This window comes from Mesoplodon densirostris, chromosome 18, assembly GCF_025265405.1.
Source record: "Mesoplodon densirostris isolate mMesDen1 chromosome 18, mMesDen1 primary haplotype, whole genome shotgun sequence".
NCBI classification, from domain to species: domain Eukaryota; kingdom Metazoa; phylum Chordata; class Mammalia; order Artiodactyla; family Ziphiidae; genus Mesoplodon; species Mesoplodon densirostris.
The window spans coordinates 27645161-27671159 of record NC_082678.1 but is presented as its reverse complement, the minus strand read 5'-3'; the positions used below and the strand labels follow the sequence as shown (position 1 = coordinate 27671159).

Below are 25999 nucleotides of genomic sequence, written 5' to 3'. Positions count from 1 at the left end.
GCCACCTCAAGTGATGAAGTATGAAGAATACATCACCTATATAGTATTCTTCCCCAAAATGTTTACTTTGAATCTAATGAGGAAACAGACAAATACAGATTGTGGGGCAATTTACAAGACAACTGGCTTAGACTCTTCAAAAAAGCCAATGTCTTAAAAGACCAAAAGAAATAGTAGGGAAAAATTCTAGATTAACGGAAACACAGACATGACATGCAATGCCTAATCTTTAATTGGATCCTGTATCAAAACAAAACAGACTTAAAGAATATTATTGGCTTCTGGCCAAGATGAAGTACAAGGGCCAACTTAACCTCCCAGCTGAAACAAGAAAAAAATCAGATGGAACATAATGAAACAACAGTTTTCAAGAAACTGAACCTCAGGCAATACATTTCAGTGATTCCCGAGGAGATGGGAAATAAATGAAGTGATCCCTATAATTGCCCTTACTTCTCTGAGAGAGTATCCACGTCATGGTACAGGGAAGAGAAGTCCAGACAGAGACTAGTGGGCTCCCTGACAGACGAAATGGAGATAAGGGTCTGGGAAAACCAAGGTAACTAGAGTTCACAAAGCAGAGTATCAGAGAGAAAAGAAGTGCACAGACAAAGAACTCTGGAGATATGCAGAGGGATCTCTTGAGAATTCAACAAAGTATGGGTCAATACATTTGTGTGAGGAATAACTTGATGCCAGGAAAAGAACCACATGAAAGGATTAATAAGAAGAACAACTGGATATCACACAGGGTTGTAGGAATAGTACCTGTTCCTACAAGTCAGACTGGAAAACCTCATGATACTCAGAAAGGACTTGTCTCAGTAGTTGCAAATAATGAGCTCCAGACTAAAGGCTACTTGGACTCCTACCCAACGAACCTTAAAAGCTAGACCTAAAAGAATACAATTGTTTTGAGTAACCTAATTTCACCCAAAACAGAGCCGAGGCATTTTACAGGAATATAAATATACATAGCACACAATAAACTAAAACTCACAATATCTGGGATCATATGAAAAATTGCAGGCAAGCATGCAAAGAAGTAGGAAAATATGACCCATACTGAGGAGAAAAGGCAATCAATCAACAATAACCCATAATCTATACAGATGTTAGAATTGGCAGAAAAGAACTTTTAAAAGGTTATTATACATGAAGAAAAGTTATTATAACTGTATTTCATATGTTAAAACACCCAGACTAAACACTGAAAATGTTAAGTGTAGGCATGGAAAATGTAAAACAGACCTAAATTGAGCTTCTAGAGATTAAAAACAATGTCTAAATGAAAAAGATATTGCAGGAGGTTAAAGGCTAATTAGACACGGCAGAAGGTCAGTGAACATTAAGGCATAGCAACAGAAACTATCCAAAATGAAACAAAAGGAGTAACAAAACAACAACAAAATGAATAGAGCCTCAGTGACTTGTGCAACAACTTCAAGTGGCCTAATACATGTGTACTTAGAGTCCATGAAGGAGAGGAGAAATATAAAAATTTGAAGAAATAATAGCCAAAATTTTTCCAAATTGGTAAACACTATAAACCCTCAAAGTCAAGAAGATCAATGAACTTTCAGCAGAAGAAACATGGACAAAACTACACCAAGGCACAAAAAATAATCGAATTGCTCAAAACCAGCAATAAAGAGAAGAATTTAAAAGGAGCCAGAGGAAAAAATTATACACTACATACAGAGGAACAAAGATAACAATGACAGCAGAATTCGTGCTTGAAAAATCGTAAACGAGAACTCAGTGGAATAACATCTTTAAAGTAGTGAATTGAATTCTATCGAGCTAGAATTTTATACCCACATCTGTCAAAACAAAAGCAAAATAAAGACTATCTCAGACAAACAGAAGCTGAAAGAATTCATTACTGGTAGACTTTCACAATAAGAAATGTTAAAAGAAGTATTTTTAAGCAGAAGGAAAATGACACCAGATTGGAATATGGATCTACATAAAAGATTAAGAATACTGGATACATACAACAATGAAGACCCAATTCAACCAAAAATAAATAAACAAATTAAGAAAAGAAGGGAAAAATCATATAATCACTGCAATAGATGCAGGAAAAGAATGAAAACATCTAACATACATTCCTGATTAAAGAAAAAAAAACAGCCCTCAGTAGACTAGGAATGGAAGGAGACTTCCTCAACTTGATAAATGACTTCTACAAAAAACCTAACATCATACTTAATGGTGAAGGACAAAGTACTTTCTCACCAGGATCAGGAACAAGGCAAGGATATCTGCTCTCATTGCTTCTATGTGACATGGCACTGAAGGTTCTAGCCAGTGCAATAGGGCAACAAAAGGAAAAGACACATTCAGAATGGAAAGGAAGAAGTAAAACTATCTTTATTTGCAGATAACATGATTATGTAGAAAACCTGATAGAAGCTACGAAAATGCTACTGGAACTAATAAATGAGTTTATCAAGTTTGCAGGGTACAAGATCAACATACAAAAAGATGAATTTGTCTCAACAAACAATCAGAGATCAAAGTTTTAAAATGCTACTTATAAAAGAATCCAACATATAAAATACTTAGAATAAATCTGACAAAAGACTTGCACACTGAAAACTGTAAAATGTTGCCGGGGGAAATTAAGAAAGACCTAAATAAATGGAGAGATATAAAGTATTCATGGATCAGAAGATTCAATATTGTTGAGACATCAATTCTCCCCAAATCGATTTATACATCAAAACCCCAGTAGGCTTTTCTATAGACATTGACAAGCCAATTCTAAAATTCATATGGAAATAAAATTTAGAATAACTAAAACAACTTTGCGAAAGAACAAAGTTGAAGAGCTAACAGTAACTGATTTCAAGGATTATGAAGCTACACCTTCAAGACATTGTGATAGTAGTGTAAAGATAGACAAAAAGACCAAAGGAACAGAATACAAAGTTCTGAAGTAGAGAGATGTGGAGAACTGACTTTCAGGTTCAAAGGCATTTCAGTGGAGAAATGATAGTCTTTTCAACAAATGACGCTGGAACAACTGAATATCCAGGTGCAAAAAGAAAAAAAAAAAAAATGAACTTGATCTAAACCATATACAGAAGTGAACTCAAATTGGTTCAAAGATCTAAATGTAAAACATAAAACTATAAAACGTCTAGAACAAAACAGGTGAAAAATTTTATGACCTTGAGTTTGGCAAGATTTCTTAGATACAACACCAAAAGCATAATGCATAAAAGAAAAAAATAGATAAATTAGACACCATCGAAATTAAGAATTTCTGCCCTGCAAAAGACACTCCTGAGTGAACGAAAAGATGAGTCACAGAATGGGAGAAAATACCTAGCAACTTACCTATTGGATAAAGGACTAATTTCCAGAATATATAAAGAACTCTCAAAACTCCAGAAAAATATAGCTAAAAGATTCAAAGATATACAGATGGAAAATAAGCATATGAAAAGATGTTTGACATGATTAATCATTAGGGATGCTACAGTGAGATACAACTACACACCTATTAAACTACCTAAAATTAAAAATACTGAGCATAGCAAATGTTGGCCGCAACGTGAAGAAAATGCAGCTCTCGTACACTGCTGGTAGAGATGTAAAATGATCAAACCACTATGGAAAATGGGTATTTTTTAAAAACTTAAACATACACTTACCAATGATGCAGCCATTCTACAGGCAGGCATTTACCCAGGAGAAATGGAAGTAGACATCCATACAAGACTTGTACACAAATATTCATAGCAACTTTATCTGTAATAGACAAAGACTCAAACAACTCAAATGTCCATCAATGGTCAATACATAAATGGTGGTACATCCATATAAAGGAATGCTATCCAGCAATAAACAGAAATGAATTACTGATATATACAACAATATGGATGAAGATTAAAATAATCATGCTGGGTTAGAAGCCAGTTAGAAAAAAGTATACACTGTATGATTCCATTTACATAAAATTCTAGAAAATGCAAACAGAAAGCAGATCAATGGTTGCATGGCGATTGGGAAGTGCAAGGAACGATGGGAAGGAAGAATTACAAAGAGACATTAAGAAACTTTCTGAGGTGATGGACATTTTGAGTTTCGTGATGTCTCCATGGTGTGTATGTATGTGTGTGTGTGAACACAGATTATTGCATGTCAATTATACCTCAAAAAGCTGTTAAAAGAAATGATATTATATAAGAGAGACAATTGGGGAAATTTGAATAGCAACACTTTATTAGGTAATATGATTGTGTAGGAATTTAATTTCTTCAATACTGTGTATTAACAGTATCGTGGTTACACAGGGAAATAGTTTTTAATATCCAGAGAGGAGGGCATCTAGCTGACAAGAGAGGGATCGCAATTGTGGCAGATGGTGTGGGACACTGAGGAAGATGAGGCTAGAGCAGTGACCAATGCGTGACGGCACAGTGAAGACAGTCATTTGCCAGGTGACCTGACAAAGACGGTTGGAAGAGACTGCTAAATGCAGGGCCGTTTCCGCATACTAATCTCACGCAATCCCCTCAACTAGCCTTGGCGTAACAGAAAGTTTCTATTAGCTTGCCATATTGGAGGGGGGATGGCACAATTTAAGGTGCAGTAGGTTGTGTAATAAACTGTCACAATAGGGTCCTACAGAAATAGTTTTTTAAACCGCAAAAAAATAAAACTTGACCCTTCCCTCACAACGTATATGAAAATTAACTTAAAATGAATCATAGACCTAAATGTAGCTATACAACGTCTGGAAGAAAACGTAGGAGAAAATCTTTGTGATTTGGGGTTAGACAGTGGGGTCTCAGAGAAAGATTTCTTAGATTAAGACGCAAAAAAGCAGGAACCATCTAAGAAAAATTGCTAAGGGACTTCCCTGGTGGTTAAGACTCCAAGTTCCCAATGCTGGGGGCCCGGGTTCGATCCCTGGTCAGGGATCTAGGTCCCACATGCATGCCTCAACTATGAGTTCGCATGCCAGATCTAAGAAGCCCATGAGCCGCAACTAAGGGGCCCATCTGCTGCAACTAAGACCCAGCACAACCAAATAAATTAATTAAAAAAATATGAAAAATTAAGAAAAATTGCTAAATTAGAGTTCATCAAAAATTTAACACTTCTAGCTTTCAGAGACACTTTAATATAATGAAGATAAGTCACAATCTGGGAGAAGATATTTACTAAACACATATCTGAGAGCAAGGACTTTTTCCGTTGCTTTTTATATAAAGCACTCTTAATTCTCAATATAAATATCCAATTAAAAAATGGATTTGAACAGACACTTCATTTAAAAGGATATTTGCACATGAATAGACACTCAACATCATCAGCTATTACAGAAATGCAAAATGTGGCAAAAACCACGAGATTCATCTACACACCTACTAGAAAGGCGAAAATGTTTTTAAAAAACACATATAAGGATCAGGTGAAGATGTAGAGCATCTGCAACTCTCATAGACTGCTTGTGGGAAAGCAACATGGCACAGGCACTTTAGAAAACGGTTCAGCAGTTTCTTAAAAAGTTCAATAGGCACTTAGCATATGATGAAGCAATCCCACCCTGAGGTATTTTACCCCAAAGAAATGAAAACATATGCTCACACAAGACATATATTCACACACACATGTGAGTGTTTTCAGAGGCTTTGTTCATAATAGCCAAAAAACAAGAAGAAACTCAAATGTGCATCGAACAATGAATGCGTAAACAAACTGTGTATCCACACAACCAGAATACTGCTCAGCGCTCAAAAGGAATGAGCTACTGACAGGTGCAACAAACCAGATGAATCTCCAAAGAGACTGGCTAAGTGAAAGAAGCCAAAAACAAAAAGCTACATACCACATGATTTCATTTATCAAATATTCTGGAAAAGGCAACATTATACGGACAAAAATCAGATTGGTGGTTGCCAGGGGCTGGTAGTGACAGGAGGATGCATTGACTACAGAGGGACATGGGGGGTCTTTTGGGAGTGCAGAAGTTTTCTTTACCTCAAATGTGGTGGTGGCTACAGAACTATACGTTTGTCAAAACACATCACACTGTATATTTAAAAAGAGTGAATTTTGTTAAACGAAAATTATACATAAATAAACCTGACTTAAGAAGATAATCAAACAAACCTAAAAATACAATTGAGTGAAAATCAATGTAAGAAAAATCAACTTACAGTGTTTCCAATTCAAGGGTCATCATGAGGATGCTTTCAATTGCGGTAAGTGACACTTGTGCTGTTCCCATGTCTCTGAAGGAGAAGCCCAAACATGCATGATATAAAACCCAAAGACAAAATTTCTAAACTGAAGAAGATACTTAACATGTGATTACTTCCACTTTGGCTTCTTACTTGCCATAGATGATAATTCCAAAGAGCTCTTTTGGAAGAAATTTAAATTTGCATCATCAAATTAATGACCTTGGTGCTGAACAGTACAATCATTTTCTATGATCCTCACGTCTCATTTTCAATTGCATCTACCTCTTTTGATCACTCTTTTTTTTAAAAAAAATAATGTACCCCTTATTCCTTTTTGCTTTCTTGGATAAATACTATTCCTATATGCATCTTCATGTTCCATATCTATATGTGTTCTTCAACACTGTTCTCATCCTCTGCTGGCTCTCTTACCCATATATATTCTTTCTTAATCCTTTTCTTTGCCAATAACTCTTATTTTCAATAACCCAGTTAAAATCTAAATTATGACTGTTTAGCCAAAGTACTCAATTTTTGACGAAAGTAAAAAGGAGCAGAAATTATCTCATGAGCCATGAAACTCTTACAATACTTACAAAGAGTTTAATGCTGGCACTTTAAAAAGACAAGAATCTTCAACTGTTGGCAAAGGATTACGATTGAGAATTCTGAAAAATGGAATGGAATTAAAATTATCGGCATTTTCAATTACTTCCATGAAAGTTTATATTCATTTTTTTTGGTATGGAACTTGAAGGTTAAAAATATCATTTTATGTCTTTACCTATATATCACCCTTAGAATCTGTAAAACGCTCTTTCACTGGGAGCTACCCCGGTCTCTAGATGATAAAGTGGAGAAGAGAAACAAACAAACAAACAATAAAATAGAAAAAAAGTGGCTAGCAAAGAAAAAATATGCCAAAGTACTTTTCACGTTAAAAACCCTCGAAGTGACTATGCTGGTAGGAAGCCCTTGCTCTGTAAAAAAAGTACTATTTCTAGTGTCCTCCATAATTCAAGGTGTTTTTCTTTCATCTCTACAAAGTTTGAAAAATTTCATGATTTAAACTACTCAGCTAAAGACAAAAATAAGGCTAATTCCTTGGTTCTGGAGCCAAAGAAGAGATAAATCCAAGAGCAACTGGTGAAAGCCATACTCTCATCACATAGTCCCGTGTGTATTCTTGTGCCATAGCCTTTGTTACTGTGTATGTAATCAACTGTTTACTTGTCACTCTCCTAGATTGTCAGCAACTTAAGAGCAGGGACCACACTTTATTGCCATTATTATTCCTGTGCCTGACATAGTGCCTAATATTTACTAGGCATTTAATAAATGTTTGCTGAATAAATAAATAACATTTTGTTTATATATCAATAAAATAAACAAATTAATTTTGGGGAACAAAATTTTATTCCAAAATGTTGGAATAGATTTTCTTCATAGTTCTTTCTTTCTTTCTTTTTTTTTCCCCTTAGTTCTTTAAAACAAATAAGGGGGAAAAAAAAACAGAAAAGAAACAGGAAGAAAGAAGAGAATATCTGACTTAAGGTTAACTCTACTCAAGAATTATTAGTGTACTTTTGCAGAATATTATAAAGATAATTATCAAAACTAATATCTTTTGGGTTGCCATGCATATGTGATCAGCATTTAACATTTCATCCTCACAGTAACCTTATGTGATATATATATTACACAATTGTACAAATGAGGAAACTGAGGCACAGAGGAGTTACATAACTTGTCTTAAGTCATCAAGCTCGTAAGAAGCAGAGCTGGAATTTGAACTCAGTTCTGACTCTAAAGCCTGTGTTTAACCTGAATGAAAAAAAAAAGGGTTTTTTTTTTTTTGAAACATCTGTTACTTTAACCTTAATTTTGACAGCACTAAATATAGAAATACCTTTTCAAACTTCATCTACCCATCTGGGAAAGCCTCTATGAGAATTATATTTTCTCTTTTTATTTATTTATTTATTTATTTCTCTTTTTATTTATTTTTTCCTTAATCATCTCTTGTGATAAATATTTAATTAGCCTACGGCCATTGAGACTTTATAGATTTTTTTTAAAAAGTTGCAGGAAAATCAGTAAAAATGATGGAGGAAGGACATCTGAAAATTCATCCCTGCATAGAAGCAACAATAACAACAACAACAAAACTGGCAAAAATGGTCAGAATCAACTTCTTCTGAACTCTGGACATTTAACCAACATGCTGGCAGTAAATGGGGGAGCAATTTATTCAAGGAAAACAAATTAATTTCTGTAAGAACAATGAGATCTGTGTTGCTTTAACTTGCCCTCGACCTTTGGTCTCCATGCCAGTGGTAGCCTTGAAAAACAGCCCACATCCCTGGTACCAGAACGAGCAGCATGGACTGAGAGGTCCTTCAAAGCCTCATTCCCAAAGAACTGTCATTGTTTTACATGTCTGGTGGTCCCCTGGAAGACCTCACTTGAAAGGCTTGCCTTTGACCTGACTGAGGGCTGTCTAGTGAGAAAAGCCTCTGCTCAGGTGGCATTTCTGGAAAACATTTTCAAGCAAATATTTTAACATGGCGGTGGCATGAGGCAATGGATAACAGTTTGGGGCAAAAAACAACCCAACCGCAAAGCTTTAAAAGAAAAGCTGAGGAATGAGATGTGCACAGACACTTTGAAATATTCCAATGTATTCCTGGGAAACTGGAAGACCACAAGACATATTCCTGGGCATCTAGGAGAATAACTGTTAGCATTAATAAATGAGTTCAGCAAGGTTGTAGGATATAAGATCAATATTATTTCTACACACCAGCAATGAGTAATCGAAAAATGGAATTTAGAAAACAATTCCATGTGGAACAGCATCAAAACAAATATAATACTTAGGGGAAAATTTTACCAAGTAAGTGCAAGATTCACACTGAAAAGTACAAAACTGTTGAAAGAAATTGAAGAAGATCTAAATAAGTATAAAGACCTGCTGGATTCATGGACTGGAAGATAATCTTATGAAAATTTCACTACTTCCCAAATCGACCTATGGTTCCATTGCAATTCCTATCAAAATCCCAGCTGACTTCTTTCCAGAAATTGCCAAGCTGTTTCTAAAATTCCTATGGCAATTCGAGGAAACAGAATAACCAAAACAATGTCGGTAAAGAACAAAGTGGGAGGACTCACACATCCTGGTTTCAAAACTCAGTTCAAAGCTACTGCAATCACAGTGTGGTACTGGAATAAGAACAGACATGTAAATCAATGGAACAGAATTGACAAGATAGCAATAAACCCTCATATTTATAGTCTATTGATTTTCAACAAGGGTGCCAAAACAATTCAACGTGGAAAGAACAGTCTTTTCAAATGATGCTGGGACAACTGTACATCCACACACAAAATAATGAAGCTTCACACCGTATATGAAAATTAACTCCAAATGGATCAAATATCCAAATGTAAGAGCTAAGACTATAAAACTCTTAGAAGAAAACACAGGAGTAAATCTTTATGACCTTGCTTTAGACAACAGTTTCTTAGATATGATACCAGAAGCACAAACAACCAAAGGAAAAATAGATGAATTGGATTTTATAAAAACTAAAAAGTTTGTGCTTCAAAGGACACTATCAAGAAAGTGAATAAACATATAGAATGGGAGAAAATACTACAGGTGGGAAGAATAAGATGCAGTGGGGAGAAGAAAAGTGTAGTAGTTGCTAGGTGTGACAATCTCAAAATTTTGAACTATTACAAATAAAACAGCCACCCTGAATCACCCCAAAGGGCAGACCCAAGTTATTTTTGCTTTTAGTGTTTATGCCTTTCTAAATCTGAGAAGCTGCCAGGATTCTAGTACATAGCAAAAAGTGAGGGCAACACCCTCAAGTGTGTAAGCTTTTGTGTGTACATAGCTATGTAAAGGAAACCAATGCTAGCTGACTGGGGGAGCATTAGGGCGGCTCTGTGACCGCAGCTCAATTTGCCTTCATAGTGTGGACACACCTCCCACACTGATATTCTCAACAATGGGGTAAATAATTCAATAGGGATAAGGCTTTGATTTTCCTCTTATTCTCTGTTCGTGCTTATGTTCTTGGTACGATATTGATGTACCACGGACAAGCCAGCATGTGAATGTGCTCTGTCTGCTTAAGTTATATAGCCTTTCTACATTGTAGAGTCCTTCAGTTTCTAAAATCATGGAGCTTGTATTGTTAGATCCAATGAAGTGACTAAAAGAATTTTTAAAAATAAGCCATCAGTCTGGACCTGCATAGGTGAATGAAGGAGAAACACTTTACAGTCAGAGAAAAAAAGCATACTTAACATTTAGGATTATCAACCACTGCCGGTTTTCCATAGTATATTTCATTCCTGATTTTATCTGAAAGAGATATGATGACTACCACCATTCAAAAAGTGGTACTTTATTAATAAGCTCCTGGCTCATCTTTGAGGTAGATTTCGGATTTAAAATAGACTACCACACTGCTAACCACTTCACCTGATATTTCTCAATAACATAGAGGCTTCATTCAAGAAACCTACTGACTTATAATTACCTGACACCCGGTGATGAATCAAGGATTTGTGGGGCCTGAACCTCATCTACTTTGGGAAATCCTAGCTAATAAAAACAGGCAAAGTTATAAATAGAAAAATCGCTAGGACCCCTCTCAAGACCTTGGAAGGGACCTATGCAAGTGAGGAGCCCTGAAGCCTAAGGTTCATTGAATTCAGGATAAATCCACCTCAGCTGGGGCCCTTTTCCAAACTTATTTAATGCAAGCAACTTATAAACACCCCAGTAATATGTCATTATAGGTAGTAAAATGATTTAACTCGAGGGTGGCATCTTCCCTTGGTGGCTTGCCTTTGGTAAGAGATGCAATAAAGTTTGTATCTCACCATGGCAAATGTTTCCTAAAGCAACTTAGCTTTGTCTATTAGAAAGACTTAGTCCAAAACAAAGACTTACTATACTGTGACAGTCTTTTGAAAGTAACTGTGAATGAGTCTTCGGAGTACAGTACTAATTTATTTACAACACCAGATAGTTCTGATTCTTTCACTACCTTTTTCTGTCATTTAAGAGGAGCACAAATTCCAAAGGAACAAGTTGGTGCCTCTTCCATTACAAATCTTTTCTAACCTACCACCCGTTTTCTACTTCATCACCCCCCTCCCTCACCTTGTTACCCTGCTGCATAGATGCTAGAATGGCTCTCATATATGTTTTCCCATCAACATCCATATTTCTCCTTCCAGTATGAAAGCTTCTTGGGGACAAAGTCCCTGCCCTATGCGTCTTTGTATCCCCAGCACTTAGTAGAGTGTTCACAGACAGTGGGCAAGGCACTCAGTGAATGTTTTGGAATGAATTCATTCATTTTTAAACTGTGATTTATTTATTTATTTCCACAATGTATTGTCCTGTGTTGCCTACATAACTATAGTGAAACTCTGATTCTTATAAGGAACTCTTGGTGTTCTGGGATGTTTAGGAAAGGTGGTGAGTTTCAGACGTTGTACTGACGCTACTAAAACCTCCTGGTGAAGGGACCTCACGAGCCTGCTCTCCGGTGTGCTAACAGAAGAAAAACCGACCCTCGGTGCTCTCTCCCCAAGGTAGGCGTCAGCAAACTAACAAGGGAAAGGAAGGAGGCCGCTAAAGATAGGCATCTGCAGGAATTGTTAACCCAGCTCCAGACACAGCCTCAACACCTTCATTAACCCAAAATGTGGGAACTGTGTGAAGCTGGATTTCTGAACCACAAGACAGGTAAGAGAGTCTTTTCCAAAGCCAGGTGTAGAAGAGCTCTTTCCCTTGAGTCTAAAATCGCCTTCGGGCCATTGAACGTACCCACTATCATTTCCTTGTGCCATGAGAAATCAGAGAAGTTTTGAGCTGAAGGGGTGGAAAACCCACACTTCTTATTGAAGAGTAGTCAGCAAAGAAAACATATTGAATTAGGCCACAGCAAAGTCTTTTCTTTATATTTTTCACACTACAGCTGAACACAAACAACGTCTTTTTCCATACCTCAAAGGTTCCTATTGGCCACCGATAATTCACTTCAGCAATATATGCTTTTTTGAAAAATAATGTTCTGGGTGGCTGGGGAGAGCCCTGTGGTGGGTGTTCAGGAATTCTTTCTGCTTTACCATTTAAAAGAGCTAATGATGGTTGGGGAAGCACCCACACCCACTGAACCACACCCTGCTCAACTTAGTTCTCTGCAGCTCTGTGTTGCATACATTTTAAGCAGTTAGGAACTTTGCACATGAAAAGGAATCAAAGTGAAATTCAAAAGTGGAAGTTCCTGGACCATTCTCATATTGGAGAGGCATCCGTGGGATTCCATGACAATGCTAATCTGAGTGTTTTTGTTTGGTGCCTTTAATTGACCATGCCAAAGATCAGTACTATGGAAAGCAGAGCCTTTCATATATATGAGTTAAACAAGTCTCTTGGCCTCTTTGTACCTTAGTTTCCTCATTTGAAAAAAAAAAATAAATGGCTCTCAAGACATACTTTCCAGAATTCATACTGGGCTTACTTACACCCAGCTAACCAATAACTGCATGATTGCTTTTACACACAGTTGTTTACATGTATTCATCTTCTATTTCACTTACAACTTGTGTAAAAACTGCATTCCATGCCAGGCCTGAAACGTTCCAAAGCTCAGTTCTGTGAGTAAATTGCAACCAAGATTTCTACAAAAAAAGACACGAGCAAAAGAATTAGAAAAACAGATATTCTTTCAGAACATTTATCCATTGGCAATAATTCTCATTTATATATGATGAAACGTAACATCACTACTCCCTCCATACACTAAAGAAATCTCACTGTGGGAGATATTATGATTTATACTTTCATGATTATATATGTGGTGCATTAGATACAAAATACTAAATGCTCATTAAATACTTGTGTTAAGTGATCTTTATTTCTCTAGCTAGGCAGCACTATTGACAGTTTGGGCTGGATAATTCTTTGCTGTGGGAGGCTCCCCTGTACACTGTTGGATGTTTAGTAGCATCTCTGGTCTCTGTCCACTAGATGCCAGTAGCGTATACAGTTCTGACAAGCAAAACTGTGGCCAGACACTACCAAGTGTCACCTGTGTGCAAACTCACCCTGGTTGAGAACCACTGCTCTTGATCCTGGGGGATGTTGGATGCTCAGCATGATCCTGCTCTGTGCTGGAACTGTCACCTCGGGATACAATGGAGACTGAGCTACAACTTCCTTAAGGAGCTCTGGAGGCTGAGGTGGGGTCTTCTGCTGGACTGGAGAAGGTTCAACCTCTTTAGTGACCTGTGGATTTATGGGAAGTGCCAGAGCCAGAGATTTAACAGTGACCTTGTACAAGTGTGACTGCTGAGCTTCATTTACCCCATGATGAACACATGGTCAAACTACAACCTCCTTAAGTGTCTCCAAAGGCCGGGCGAGGGCCTCCTGAGGACTTGAAGTTTCTAGTTCCTCAGGGGCCTCTGAAGGCTGAGATGGAGCCTCCTGCGGAAGTGGAGGTGGTTCTACCTCCACAGTGGGCTCTGCATGCTGAGCCTGGGCCTCTGCCTGGGGTGAAAAACATTCAACGTCCTCAGGGGTCTGTGGATGCTGAGCAGGGGCCTCTTGATGAAGTAAAGATTCAGCCTCCTCAGTGAGCTCTGGATGACGAGTTTGGGCCTCCTGCTGGGATGCAGAAATATCTCATCCTCAGCAGAAGACTCCCTGTCGTGTAGCTTTTGGGTCATGTGTTCCTTGCGTGTGGCGCTGAGAGGCCTATACATACCCCTAAGCCAAAGTGGCCGCCTTCTCCCGAAAAAGCCCTCCTAGAACACAGAAAGGGAAATATTAATTCTGCATCTCCCCTGCTTTCTCTGGCCACAGTACTTTATCCTCCTCACATCTACCTGACTCTCACTTTCCCCTGAGCTTCTCTTACGCAGCAGAAATCCAAAAAAGCCCCTTGGAGGAAAACACACACTGTTAGTGCTGCATGTCACTTTTCATCTCTCTCACAATGTGTTATCTCTGCTTTCACTAGGACTAAATGGGGACCTCAGTCCATAATCACAATGAGCAAAATCACCACAGACCCGGGATCATGAAAATCATTGCATGCATGCTGGCCTTCCAGAAGTTCTCTGTGTCTGTCCAAAATGGACCCCAAGTGTCTCTGGAGAGACATTTGTATGTGGCTTAGCATGGAGCATAGGCAGGATTTTCAGCCCCGTTCACCTTTCTTTGCCCTTGGCCAACTGCCCTCGTGCAGTGAAAACACTTGCACAACGGCACTGGGCAGAAACTCGTTACTCCCTTAGACGCGCTTCACACCAGTCCGCTTCGGACTTAGTCGCACATGCAGCATTTGCTGCGGGTGTGGGTGTGGGGAGAAGGTGATTTTATTTTCCTGGCTGCTCTATCCTATACGTTGAATCACACCAAGTAAACACCTGAACCCAACGAGCAAAGTCATCTATAGCTCTCTGACTTTCACTCTGCAGGCTGTCACTCAGGTGTCAGTGAATTGTGGAATCCGTTTAAAGGCCACGACCAGCAGGGAAGCACAAAATACTCTTTTTGAATACAAATAGAAGAGAAAAAAATCACAGTGCACAATAAGTTTGTTTCAGAAACTACTTATGTCCATATAGTATGTGTCTACTCAACTGTGACCTAAAACGTAGCTCACAGCCCAAGCACAGTGTGTGATCAGTGGAGAAGTCCTCAGTGGAAAGGGACCATCTTCTTCTTGGTAATCACTAGCAGTATGACCATGGGGCAAGATAGTTTCCCTTTCTCTTTCTCCAGTTCCTTATTACAAAAGGAAGAGACAAACTACTGTCTAAAGTTTCTCCCGGTTAAAATTCTATGAGGTTTGGATAAAGGGAATAGAGAGTAGGGGCCTGAAAAACAGTAGGATGAGAAGGGAAGTTTTCTTGCCACTTTCCAGAAGGGACTCCTATGTTCTACCTTTCGTCAGCTTTGAGTGAGGCCAGCCCCTAAATCCACAACCATGTGGCCCTCCCTACCCCAGAGCCTCCTAGAAGGCCTCTGGCCTGGCCTGATGCCTGGGAGCCAGGCATCCGCCCAGCAGGAACAGGTACAACCAAAACCTCTCCCCGTCCACCCTCTTTCCTTAAAGGACTAGTGAGAGCAGATGAATGTGTGCCAGTCCTCTTCTAACTCAGCTTGGGCTGCGGAGCTAATTCTGCTGAGAAATAAACTAGGGTAAACCATTAGGGTAATCAAGCGTTCTTCCTGCCTTTGCTGAGGAAACTGAAAGAGATGAGTTCTAAGTTCTCCTCTAGTTGTAAATTTCTGCTTTCAAAGACCAATATTTACCTTCTGCTTCTTTTTCTATCTTCCTCTTTTGAAATTCTAGGAGAAGAAATCTGCTTTGAAAGAAAACAGGATCATGATTATCCATTACAACTATTTCCAAATCCTTATTCATTCCTTTTGACTTTAAATCTTATCTATCCAGTAAGATGATAACTCTTTCAAGGAAAGGAATTCTACCCTGTTTAAGAATCCTTTGACTCTTCCACAGTACCTAACTTAGGGTCTTGCATGCAGCTGGCGATATATTTTATTGACTGTTTTAGATAACGTTCAACAGATAATTCCTAATAAAAACTCTCAGAAGTAGGAAAAGAAAATAAAAGTATCTGGCAGAAACCTAAGCATTGTTCTAAAGTCAAGAACAAGAGTAGGATGCCCAATCATTACTGCTACTATTGAGCACTGTGGAGGAGGTCTTAATCAGTACGATAAGAAAAACGAAGTACTGGAAAGAAGAGACAAACATATCTGCATATGAAACAAGGGACCCAAAAAGACCAAAAGAATCAACTGAAATTTTATTGGAAGTAACATGAGTAAGATGGCTCCATACAAAATCAAGAGATCAACATATTAGCCTCAATAGCTTTCCCATATAACACAACTAACTAACTAAAAAACAGAAGGAACCTCCCGTTCACTATATCAATAAAAATGCATAAAGCACCTAGGAATAAATTTAGCCACAAATTTGTAAGACCTATGTGATGAAAATATTAAAACTTTTTTGAAGGACGTTAAGAAGTACTTACATGGCATGAGATACCATCCTCCTAGAATGTTGTAAAGAGGTCAATTCTCTTCAAATGAAACTAAAAATTCAATGCAATCCATTTTATAGCCAAAATAATTTTTAAATAAAACCTGGCCAGCTGACATTTGGTAGAGAATATATGTAAGAATAGTTATGAGATGTATGCAAAAGAAGGTCAAAGAGTAGGACCTTGCCCTACCAGATATAAAATATGTTATAGAGCAACTGGAAGTAAGCAGTGTGATATCAGTACTGGTACAGGACAAGATAACTGGATCACAGAACAGCATCCAGATGAAGATAGCATATTAGACCAGGGAAGAAGGAATAAACCATTCAGTGAAAGATTTGAAAAGAATCAGATCTTCATGTAGGGGGAAAAAGTTAGATCCCCTACCTCAACCACACGAACAAACAAATACAACAAATTCTGGACAGATTATAAAAGTACTTGAAGAAAATATTAGAGATGGTTTTTACGTCACGAGGTGACAAAGGCCTGGCTAACGAAACCCACCCCACATGAGCCATGAGGAGACGACAGGCAGATATGGTGGCAGACTGTCAACACACCTCCTACTCTTCACAGCCCTTGCCCCCTTTTCCCCTGGACTGTTTGTCTGCTTCTTGTTGACTTATAAAACTCTTGGGAGTTCCCTGGTGGTCCACTGGTTAGGGCGTGGCTCTTTCACTGCTGTGGCCCGAGGTTCAATCCCTTGTCAAGGGACTAAGATCCTGCAAGCTGCACAGCATGGCCAAACCCCACCACTTCGAAACAAACAAACAAAAACTCTTTATGGTAAAGAAATACTGGCTTTCATTGAATTTCAGTGTTTCGAATATTTCCAGTGTTTTTGTCTCTAAGGAGACAAGACAAAAGAGTGCAGTAGGGAGCACCAGCTTTGCAGTCGGGTGAAACTGCCTTCTGCTTTGGGTTTGGCCGCTGGGGCCTTACACTGATCTCCTTCATCTATGAGGGAGGGATAGTAATATCATCCTCACAGGACTGTGGGCTTTAAATCAAACAATATATGGAAAACTCTTCATCTTACGCTTGGCATGAATCAGTGCTAAGCTGGTGTCACAGACAAGATGGTGGAATATATCAAAGGCTCTGCTTGTGGCATCAGGCTCTGAAGGCTCTTTCCCACCAGAAGATTATAGAAATACTGCTTTTATTTTCTTCTAATACCTTTATGTGGTCTTTTTTCACATTTATGGATATATGTTTATTTAAGATGAAACATGGGGATCTGCTATTTACCCCCCAAATACTTAGGCAGCTATTCTATCACCATTTATTCATTTTCTTCCGCTGACTGCAATATTAAAAGATGACATTTCAAAAGTCTTAAGAACACAGGGGTCTATTGCTGGACTCTATCCTACTTCAAATAAATATTCGGTTGAATTATTCCTCACTGTGGAATCGACATAACGCCTCATCTCTCTTCCGTTGAACACCATTATTGTCTACCATAGGAAGGACACTGCGTGGCCCCTGTCCTCCAAAAGCTTATCGTATATGTGGGGAGAGGAAATAACGGTTAGGACTCCTCGCTTTCACTGCCGAGGGTACAGGTCCAATCCCTACTTGGGGAACTAAGATCACACAGGCCCAAACAAAACAAAACAAAACAAAACAAATGCAAGAAGTTGAAAACAAGAAAAAGGGGACTTTACAGAAATTCTAAAAATGCCAAAGGCCATATGCCACCTGAGATGTAGAGGGTACAGTCTGGGCAATGGCCAATGACTAGCAAGCTAGTCCCCAGCCTCCTAGGCTCAGAAATCATACTCTTCCTCACCAAGCGAGAACTCACGTCTTCCTGTTGTGGCAGTCTCACTTGAGCAATATCACAGGATTGATCAAACATCAGAATGCCAAATTATTACTTGACAATGAGAAATACATCTGTTCTACACACAGGGCATCTGTGTCTACACAATCAGAGAATTACCTTCTGTGGGGACAGGCCTCCGTGGCACACTGAAGCACAATCACAGAATCGAAGGCTACTTGGTGACAACAGAATTAGAAAAGGAATCAGCTGAGTCCAGAATTTAATGGGAAGGCCTGAGGTAACTGGATCCATCCATCTCCTCAACAGGCAGCCTGGCTAGTGGGCCTGACTCGGCAGTTATGCTGCCTAAGGTGCCATCTCTACTCTTGGGCAATGTGAGGATGGGCACTGCCCATGTTGGTCTCTCCTCACCTTTTCTATGCTTTCACTACTGACCAACCCTCCTGCAGATAGACACATTTCTCTTTAGAAGTTAGTACATCATGTCAGGTTTGATTCAAGTGTGATAGGCCAGGAAGCCATTGGTCCTTACACATCTCTGCTCAGCTCCATGATGTGCTAACCTTGGTGGTTCTCTCCTGGGGGGCTGCCTTTCAAAAAACTGCTTACCACTTTTGTGAGTTCTGAGGGGAGGGGATTGCTTTGCTATGGCCCCTCAGAATTGGTGACAAACCTCACAGGACTAGGATCAGGAGGGCTGGAGTATTCAGGGAAGGCTTTACAGAGAAAGATATCTGAACTTGAGTTGGCTTTTCAGAGATTCATAGGAGTTCCACAGGCAAAGCAAAATAAAGGAATTTTCGATGGACAAAGGCACAGACAAAAGTAGGAATGGGTATGGTGTAACTAGCGTATAGTGAGGAGCTGCTTTGGCTGGAATGGAGGGCTGCCATTACAGGAGAAAAGATAACTAAAGTAATGTGGAGTGGTAGGGTAGAATCAAGACTGTCAGCCTAAATCACTCTTTTAATGTTAGCAACTGCCTGCTGGGAAAAGTAATAAACCACTAGGTAACTGAACAAAAGGTAAACAGGCTAGCTCCAGGAATAGGCTACTATAACTATTTGAGGGTAGCCTGCTGCAAGATTTTACTTGCAGTGTTTTAATGGAACCTATCTACACAATTCCTAATACACCGGAGAAGAAAGCTGCTAAGTAAACCTGAGGAATTGACGAGATCACACTTTTGTCTTTTAGGCATGTCCTTTTAGCCCTCCCAGGGTGACTGATAGCTCCTTGAGTATGGAGATCCTATATCTCTCATCACTTCAGCCAAGAAGGAAAGAAATCAACGGTAGAATGAGAGTGACTGGTGAGGACCTCAAATCAGCATACTTTCTTGAGTTGAAGAAAATTTACTATCATGTCAACTCTGGCCTTCTTATAAACTTCCTTGTCAAAATAGTCCAATAGCTTGTTATCATGGATCCAATTCCATAGGGATCTCCTGGGAGTGAAGTTCCTTTTAAAAATCCTGTGGGGACTTCCCTGGTGGTGCAATGGTTAAGGATCCGCCTGCCAGCACAGGGCACACAGGTTCGATCCCTGGCCTGGGGAGGTCCCACATGCTGCGGAGCAACTAAGTCAGTGTGCCACAACTCCTGAGCCCGTGCAGCTACAGCCCGTACTCCACAACAAGAGACGCCACCTCAGTAAGAAGCCCATGCACCGCAATGGAGACCCAACGCAGCCAAAAAAAAAAAAAAAAAAACCACAAAAAAAAAACATCCTGGGAATATACTTTTCATTAAAAGAACAAAGTGTATGTCAGTCCTCATGGCTAAAGGGAAGAATCAAGTAGTAGCAGGTGGAAAGGTGGATTTGATTCTCAGTTTCTGGGTTCTGAATCTGAATTAATTATTGTCCTTACCTCAATGAGACAGAGAATTCTAACACAAATCGTCACTACCACAGGTACAGATACTGCCAAGATGAGTTTGTTGTTATAGTCATAACCTGGAACTTCTTTTGTGAGCTAAAGAAATATATCACAATTTTTAAAAACAAGGAGATAGAAGGGATGAAAACTTACGATTCTTCATCCTATTCTAAACGATAGCTAACTATTCTTAAACTACTATGAAACCCAATCCTTCCAGGCGAGTAGCTTCTATAAGAACAAGCCAAATTTAATGTTATTAGTCTTATCATTAGCATTTTCTTCTACAATTTATCTACAATTTATTTATCTTGTGTTATGTCCTTTTCGCGTCTACCCTAGGAATAGTGACACACTCTCTCAATGAGCAAAGTTGGAGATCACTGTCTTAGCCCGTTTCATGGCTGAAGATAAGATACTGACTAGGAGCCCGTGGTATTCCCGCTTGGGCACGTTAATGGCATGTCCTAAACTGAGTAAAAGTCCAAGTCCCACGTGTCAGGGGTTATCCTCACCTCACTTGACTCCTGCTCTTTCTGCTCACTCTGGGCTTCTGTGCTCTCACTGATAGAGTTGTCAGCTTTCCACTGGTCCATATCCCATTCCGCTTTGGACACATTTACTTCTTGCTGCTTGCTGAGAAGCTTCATCAGGAGGCCTGTTCTAGAGATGAGGTTGGCACAGGCCAGCTGCACGTGGGTGTCCGAGCAGTCTATTTTCAAAGTCTGGATAACATGAGAAATGAGCCTTTGCACGTCATTGTTGGGGATGAGGGACCAGAGCTGCTGGTTTAGCTGAGTTTCAACTTGATCACCCGGGGATGCGAGCCCTGGGAAAGTGAAGCCTGTGGGCTTAGAGGATAATTCAGTGACCATGTTGTGGTGCTCCCATTGTGTTTTGTTGCTGTGTTGAACAGCTGGCATACTGTTGTCTGCAGCGACAGTAGAATGTGCAGTGGAGACGTTCCTATGGCTAGTGTTTCCAGGGCCGGTTCCTCCTGGCAGAGTAGCGTTTCCTGTAGAAATAATTGCTTCAGAAACATTTTGTGCAGTATTGTTTTCTGAAGTAGTGTTTTCTGCAGAAGGGTCTGAAAGAGAAAATAATTCTGGAAAAGGATTTTCCTGAGAAGTCACTTCTCCTGAAGATGAAACAGCCTCTCGTGGAGGGGAATTTATGAGACTCCTCACGACAGAAAACGGAGGGCTTGCAAGCATCATTCTATCAAGTGAACTTTTCTTTCTGAACTTTTGACTCCCTTTTTTTTTTTCTTTTTGTTTCTTTTTGCGGTACACAGGCCTCTCACCGTTGTGGCCTCTCCCGTTGCGGAGCACAGGCTCCGGAAGCACAGGCTCAGCGGCCATGGCTCACGGGCCCAGCCGCTCCACGGCATGTGGGATCTTCCCGGACCAGGACACGAACCCGTGTCTCCTGCATCGGCAGGCGGACTCCCAACCACTGTGCCACCAGGGAAGCCCCTCGATGCTTTTTAACTTTGGGTTTTCTGTGGACCCGATGAGACCTAATTTTATGGAAGATGTATTTTTTTTTTCCAGAATGTGAGATTAATTCGAAGTCCTTAATATTTCTAACTCTTGCCTTTGCATCTTCGAAAACATGAATAGCGTTGGATAAGTCTTTTGATTTGCTTTTAACCTCAGATGGGGATTTTGGCGGGATGGAGGCACAAGGCCTGCCCTTGAAGTACGGTTTGAGGGGAGAGGAGCCTGCGGCCTTGTGTTCCTTTATGAATGAAGACTCTGCATCGGAGGACTTTCCCACCAGCTTCCTGGGCCTCTGCACCATGAGGAGCTGTTTCAGCTTTCTTGGGGATGGCCTCCTGAGCTTTCATTCTTTGGCAGTGTTCGCCACAGATGGCTGGGCATTCTGTTTCCTCCTGACGCTCTCATCTCCCACTGCTTTGAGGTGCATTTTCTGTATGCCCCTTGAGGACCTTGTTCACTCTCACCAGCTTTTCCTCTGTACTCTCAATCTTTGCTAGGCTGTCTTTCTGTGGTTGGGCAGTTTCTAATTTCTTTTGAAAGATGTAGCGTGTAAACATGGCACTTAAAAGGTTGGAACGCGTACACGTGGCAGGTTTTTCTTCCTTTTTAACCTCATCAATTTTTTCTTGAGTTTCTGCATCTAACAAATTTTCCACAAAATGGAGTTCCCTCAATTTGTTTTTTTTTAGTTGAATTGTTGGGTACAGGTTTAACAGAAGGGCTCCTTGTATTGTTTTTCAAAAGGCCCAGCGGCATATGTCCATCTTGTGTATTTGAAAAAAGAAGTTGAATGAATGGTAATAATGTTGATTCCACATCTCCTAGATTTCCCTCTGAGATATAAGGCAGTATGTAATTTAGTGTACTGATAATATCACTTTTATTATTAAAGTCCAGCTGCTCATTCATGAAGCCTGACAAGCTGACAGCACTGTTAGGTGAGGACGTCCTCTCTGACTCAATAGTCAGCTCGGTGCTGTTGTTCTTCTTCTGGGCTTGTAACACCTTCATCAACGATCCTCCTGCATTCTCTATAGATGTTTCTTCATCTGTCAAAAGAGAAGGGACTGTTTTTGATCATTGAAGACTGATGGGACAGCCTTTTGTCAGTCCACAGCCAAAGAAATTAGGAATCAGTCAAAGTTTGAGTGCCACTTAGGAGAAAAAGAAACCCACACTTAAGCCTATGACTGGCAACAACAAAATGTGAGAAAGGTCTCTCTTGAAAAAGGGACTATCTACTCAGAAAATTCTGTAGCGTGAAATATAGGAACTATATTCAGGATTACTCCACTGGTTCCCAGGGGTCAGTACTCAAGAAAAGCCAAGGCTGGATGGAAGACAAATATTCCCCTAATCAGCTGGACTCTCTGCAGATCTACTGTGACTCCTCACATTCATATACCCCATCCTGTCCTGCCTCAAAGGCACGGGAGTGTGAGGCTTCCTCTCTCCACCTCTTCAGTGTGCTTGTGTTCTTGCTGCTATCACAGATCTCCACGACAACCACCGCCGCTAACAGGTCGTCATCTGGACATGTCCTTCTCCAACTACCCACTGAGTCCTTTGCTTAGTCCCTGCTTCTATATATCCCAGTCCCCATAACAGAAGCCTCTATACAGAAAAAAACACTATGTCCGCCCTGGCTCTTTGCTAAAATTTGGGCAGGGAGCTCGGGTATAAGTTAAGAGATTTGCCAGATTGTATGCCCATGTGGAATGTTCAACAAATCAATGGAATAATACTTGAGGCCCTAAAATGTAGACGGGAAAAAGCAACTTCTGTCAGATGGCTACTTTGCTTTCAATTCATTTTACTTCTAATATTTCCAGCTCTACTTGGGGAACCATCCAAATCTTCTGACTGTGTGAAGGTAATGTGTACCATTGTGTAGCTGGGCTTGTCTCCCAAAAGGATTAAAAGTATTTTTGGTGAGGGTCAAAGGAGGAGGGAAGGGTCATGAGAAAGGAGGAGCAGAGGCTAGCAGAGAGCCCCAAACTGGGGACAGGAGATCGGGGCCCTAGGGTCATAGCACTTAACACCGCTGATCTTGTTTTTCCTCACCTGTAAAAGGAGATTAAAAATGCTTTTTCTGCCCACTTCTGGGGGAGAAGGGAATAATATAATTAGTAAAAAAAATGTTTGGGGGAGTTCCCAGGTGGTCTAGTGGTTAGGACCCGGCACTTTCCCTGCTGTGGCCCGGGTTCAATCCCTGCTGGGGGAACTAAGATCCCACCAGCTTGGTGGCCAAAGGAAAAAAAAAAAAAAAAAAAACTGTGTTGAAAAATCAGCAATATTGTCTTTATATAAGTGGCAAAGTGCTATTATTTATGATGTGCTCTAGATCACTGAAAGAGACCTGTATTCAAGTTACCTGGGCATGAAAGCACATTTTGGAAGTCATCAAGTTAGTGCCCATAAATCTAATATATAGAAAAATCGTTGAAAGCCCCTGAGTGTTTTGTGGATAGAAAAACTTGCGATTCAGAGCAAGTTCAGAGCTGGACAGTCAAAGAAATAACTAGCTCTCCCATGCATTAGAAGGGCTTGGTAGCAGCTTCTGGTTATGGAACCAGAAACTCTCAGGCTCCAGATAGGACATAAAACAGCATCACTTGCACTCTTTATAAAATTGCAGAAACAAACCAAATAAACAAAAATATATTTACACCTGTCTTATAAGACAAAGGGTACTTGAGACCTAATGTATATAAAATCAGTTTACAAACTGTGATGTACTATGTGAATAAGTTGTCATTTGCAGAGAGGGCAGCATAGGATATGTGGCCATTAATGTGAATTCCCTTACCCCTTCCATTCCTTTCTCTGGTTCCTTTACATATGCAGATCAGTTACATTATGAAGCTAATAATGTAACTGAGCTCTTCTTAGCTTAATAATGTAACCAAGAATCTGATTTTTAGCAAGGGGGTAATTCTTAGAAATTTAGGGAGCTGGAACTCTAAATGAATGTATTAAAATAATGTAATTACATCATTAGTTTTAAAATGTATCATCCTTGATTAAAAATAACAAATTAAATTAAAAATTAAAAATGTATTATCCCGCAATTGAGACTCACCACAACGTGTGACGTCCCTCAGGCGTTCACTGTCACAACGCAGCTTGACTGTCTCACAGACAACCTCAATAGTATTTTTAAATTGGCAGAGGCAGCAGGCCCTACGGCTGGGTAAGATCCTATAAATGGAAACACAGGTAATTAAATTCGTGGTAAAAGAGTTACCTGAGTAGGTAGAAGAGGTAGGCCAAGGCCTCCACAGACCAGTGCAAAAAGGAGTTCTTGGGGCATATGGGCTATAGAACTGGATAGGGGCCGGTTGGCCAATTGCTGCCCTTGACAGTTGGAAATAAATATAGAGGAGGAGAGAGGTGCCCAACAGAAGGATTAGGATGGCAGTAGGTATGATATGCCTAGAAAAAAGGGAATAGCGATTAGAATTGGGTGACACTGAACTGTAGTTTAATTCAGAAGTATCTCCTTCCAACCCAAAAGCCTCACTTTGGGTTGAGAGTACACAGGAAGAAGGCAGACTTCTAAGAAGAGTATGAAGAAGACCGCACATTCTGGAGTCACTTTCTCAGTTCCTATTTGTGAGGAGTAATATATTAGAAATTATTCTAGTAATAAAAAAGCATCATGTGGCTAAACAATAACAGAGATCGCATTGACCAAATCTGGACAAAAGGAACATTCCAAAGAATAACATTATCATTATAATAAGGTATAACGTAGTTAATTGAAAAAAAAGCACATGAGTTCATAATGATACTCCAAATGAAAAGTGGGGGAGCTCTTCTTTATAGAATAATGTCAGCTAATAAATGCAAAAGGAAGGATAGAATTAGGAAAGTGTTATTTTGCAACTATCAATGTAATAATCGATTCAGACAAGGATTATCATTGATGCACAGTTGGGTGAAGAGTTGTTTGAAAGTAGGATCTTCACTGATCCCAAGGATCACCCCACATATTATTTATCAATTACCAAGGGGAAAAATAACTTTACAATGGAGAGATATGGAATAGACCACCTTAACCAAGTGATCAAACTTAGCAATGGGCCACCTCAAGTGATGAAGTATGAAGAATACATCACCTATATAGTATTCTTCCCCAAAATGTTTACTTTGAATCTAATGAGGAAACAGACAAATACAGATTGTGGGGCAATTTACAAGACAACTGGCTTAGACTCTTCAAAAAAGCCAATGTCTTAAAAGACCAAAAGAAATAGTAGGGAAAAATTCTAGATTAACGGAAACACAGACATGACATGCAATGCCTAATCTTTAATTGGATCCTGTATCAAAACAAAACAGACTTAAAGAATATTATTGGCTTCTGGCCAAGATGAAGTACAAGGGCCAACTTAACCTCCCAGCTGAAACAAGAAAAAAATCAGATGGAACATAATGAAACAACAGTTTTCAAGAAACTGAACCTCAGGCAATACATTTCAGTGATTCCCGA

At 39.6% G+C, this 25999-nt stretch overlaps 1 protein-coding gene across 1 annotated transcript in view; it reads right to left on the bottom strand.

The window, feature by feature from the left end:
* LOC132479150 (uncharacterized) overlaps nt 1-25999 on the bottom strand; it is an 82220-nt gene that overhangs the window by 38520 nt on the left and 17701 nt on the right. Inside the window, 13 exon segments of the mRNA XM_060082730.1 lie at nt 6180-6254; nt 6803-6874; nt 12840-12920; nt 13331-13527; nt 13636-13791; nt 13910-14048; nt 15565-15614; nt 19994-20098; nt 20518-21257; nt 21487-21947; nt 21949-22190; nt 22192-22553; nt 24587-24705. Of these exon segments, the coding sequence (XP_059938713.1) occupies nt 6180-6254; nt 6803-6874; nt 12840-12920; nt 13331-13527; nt 13636-13791; nt 13910-14048; nt 15565-15614; nt 19994-20098; nt 20518-21257; nt 21487-21947; nt 21949-22190; nt 22192-22553; nt 24587-24705 (2799 nt within the window).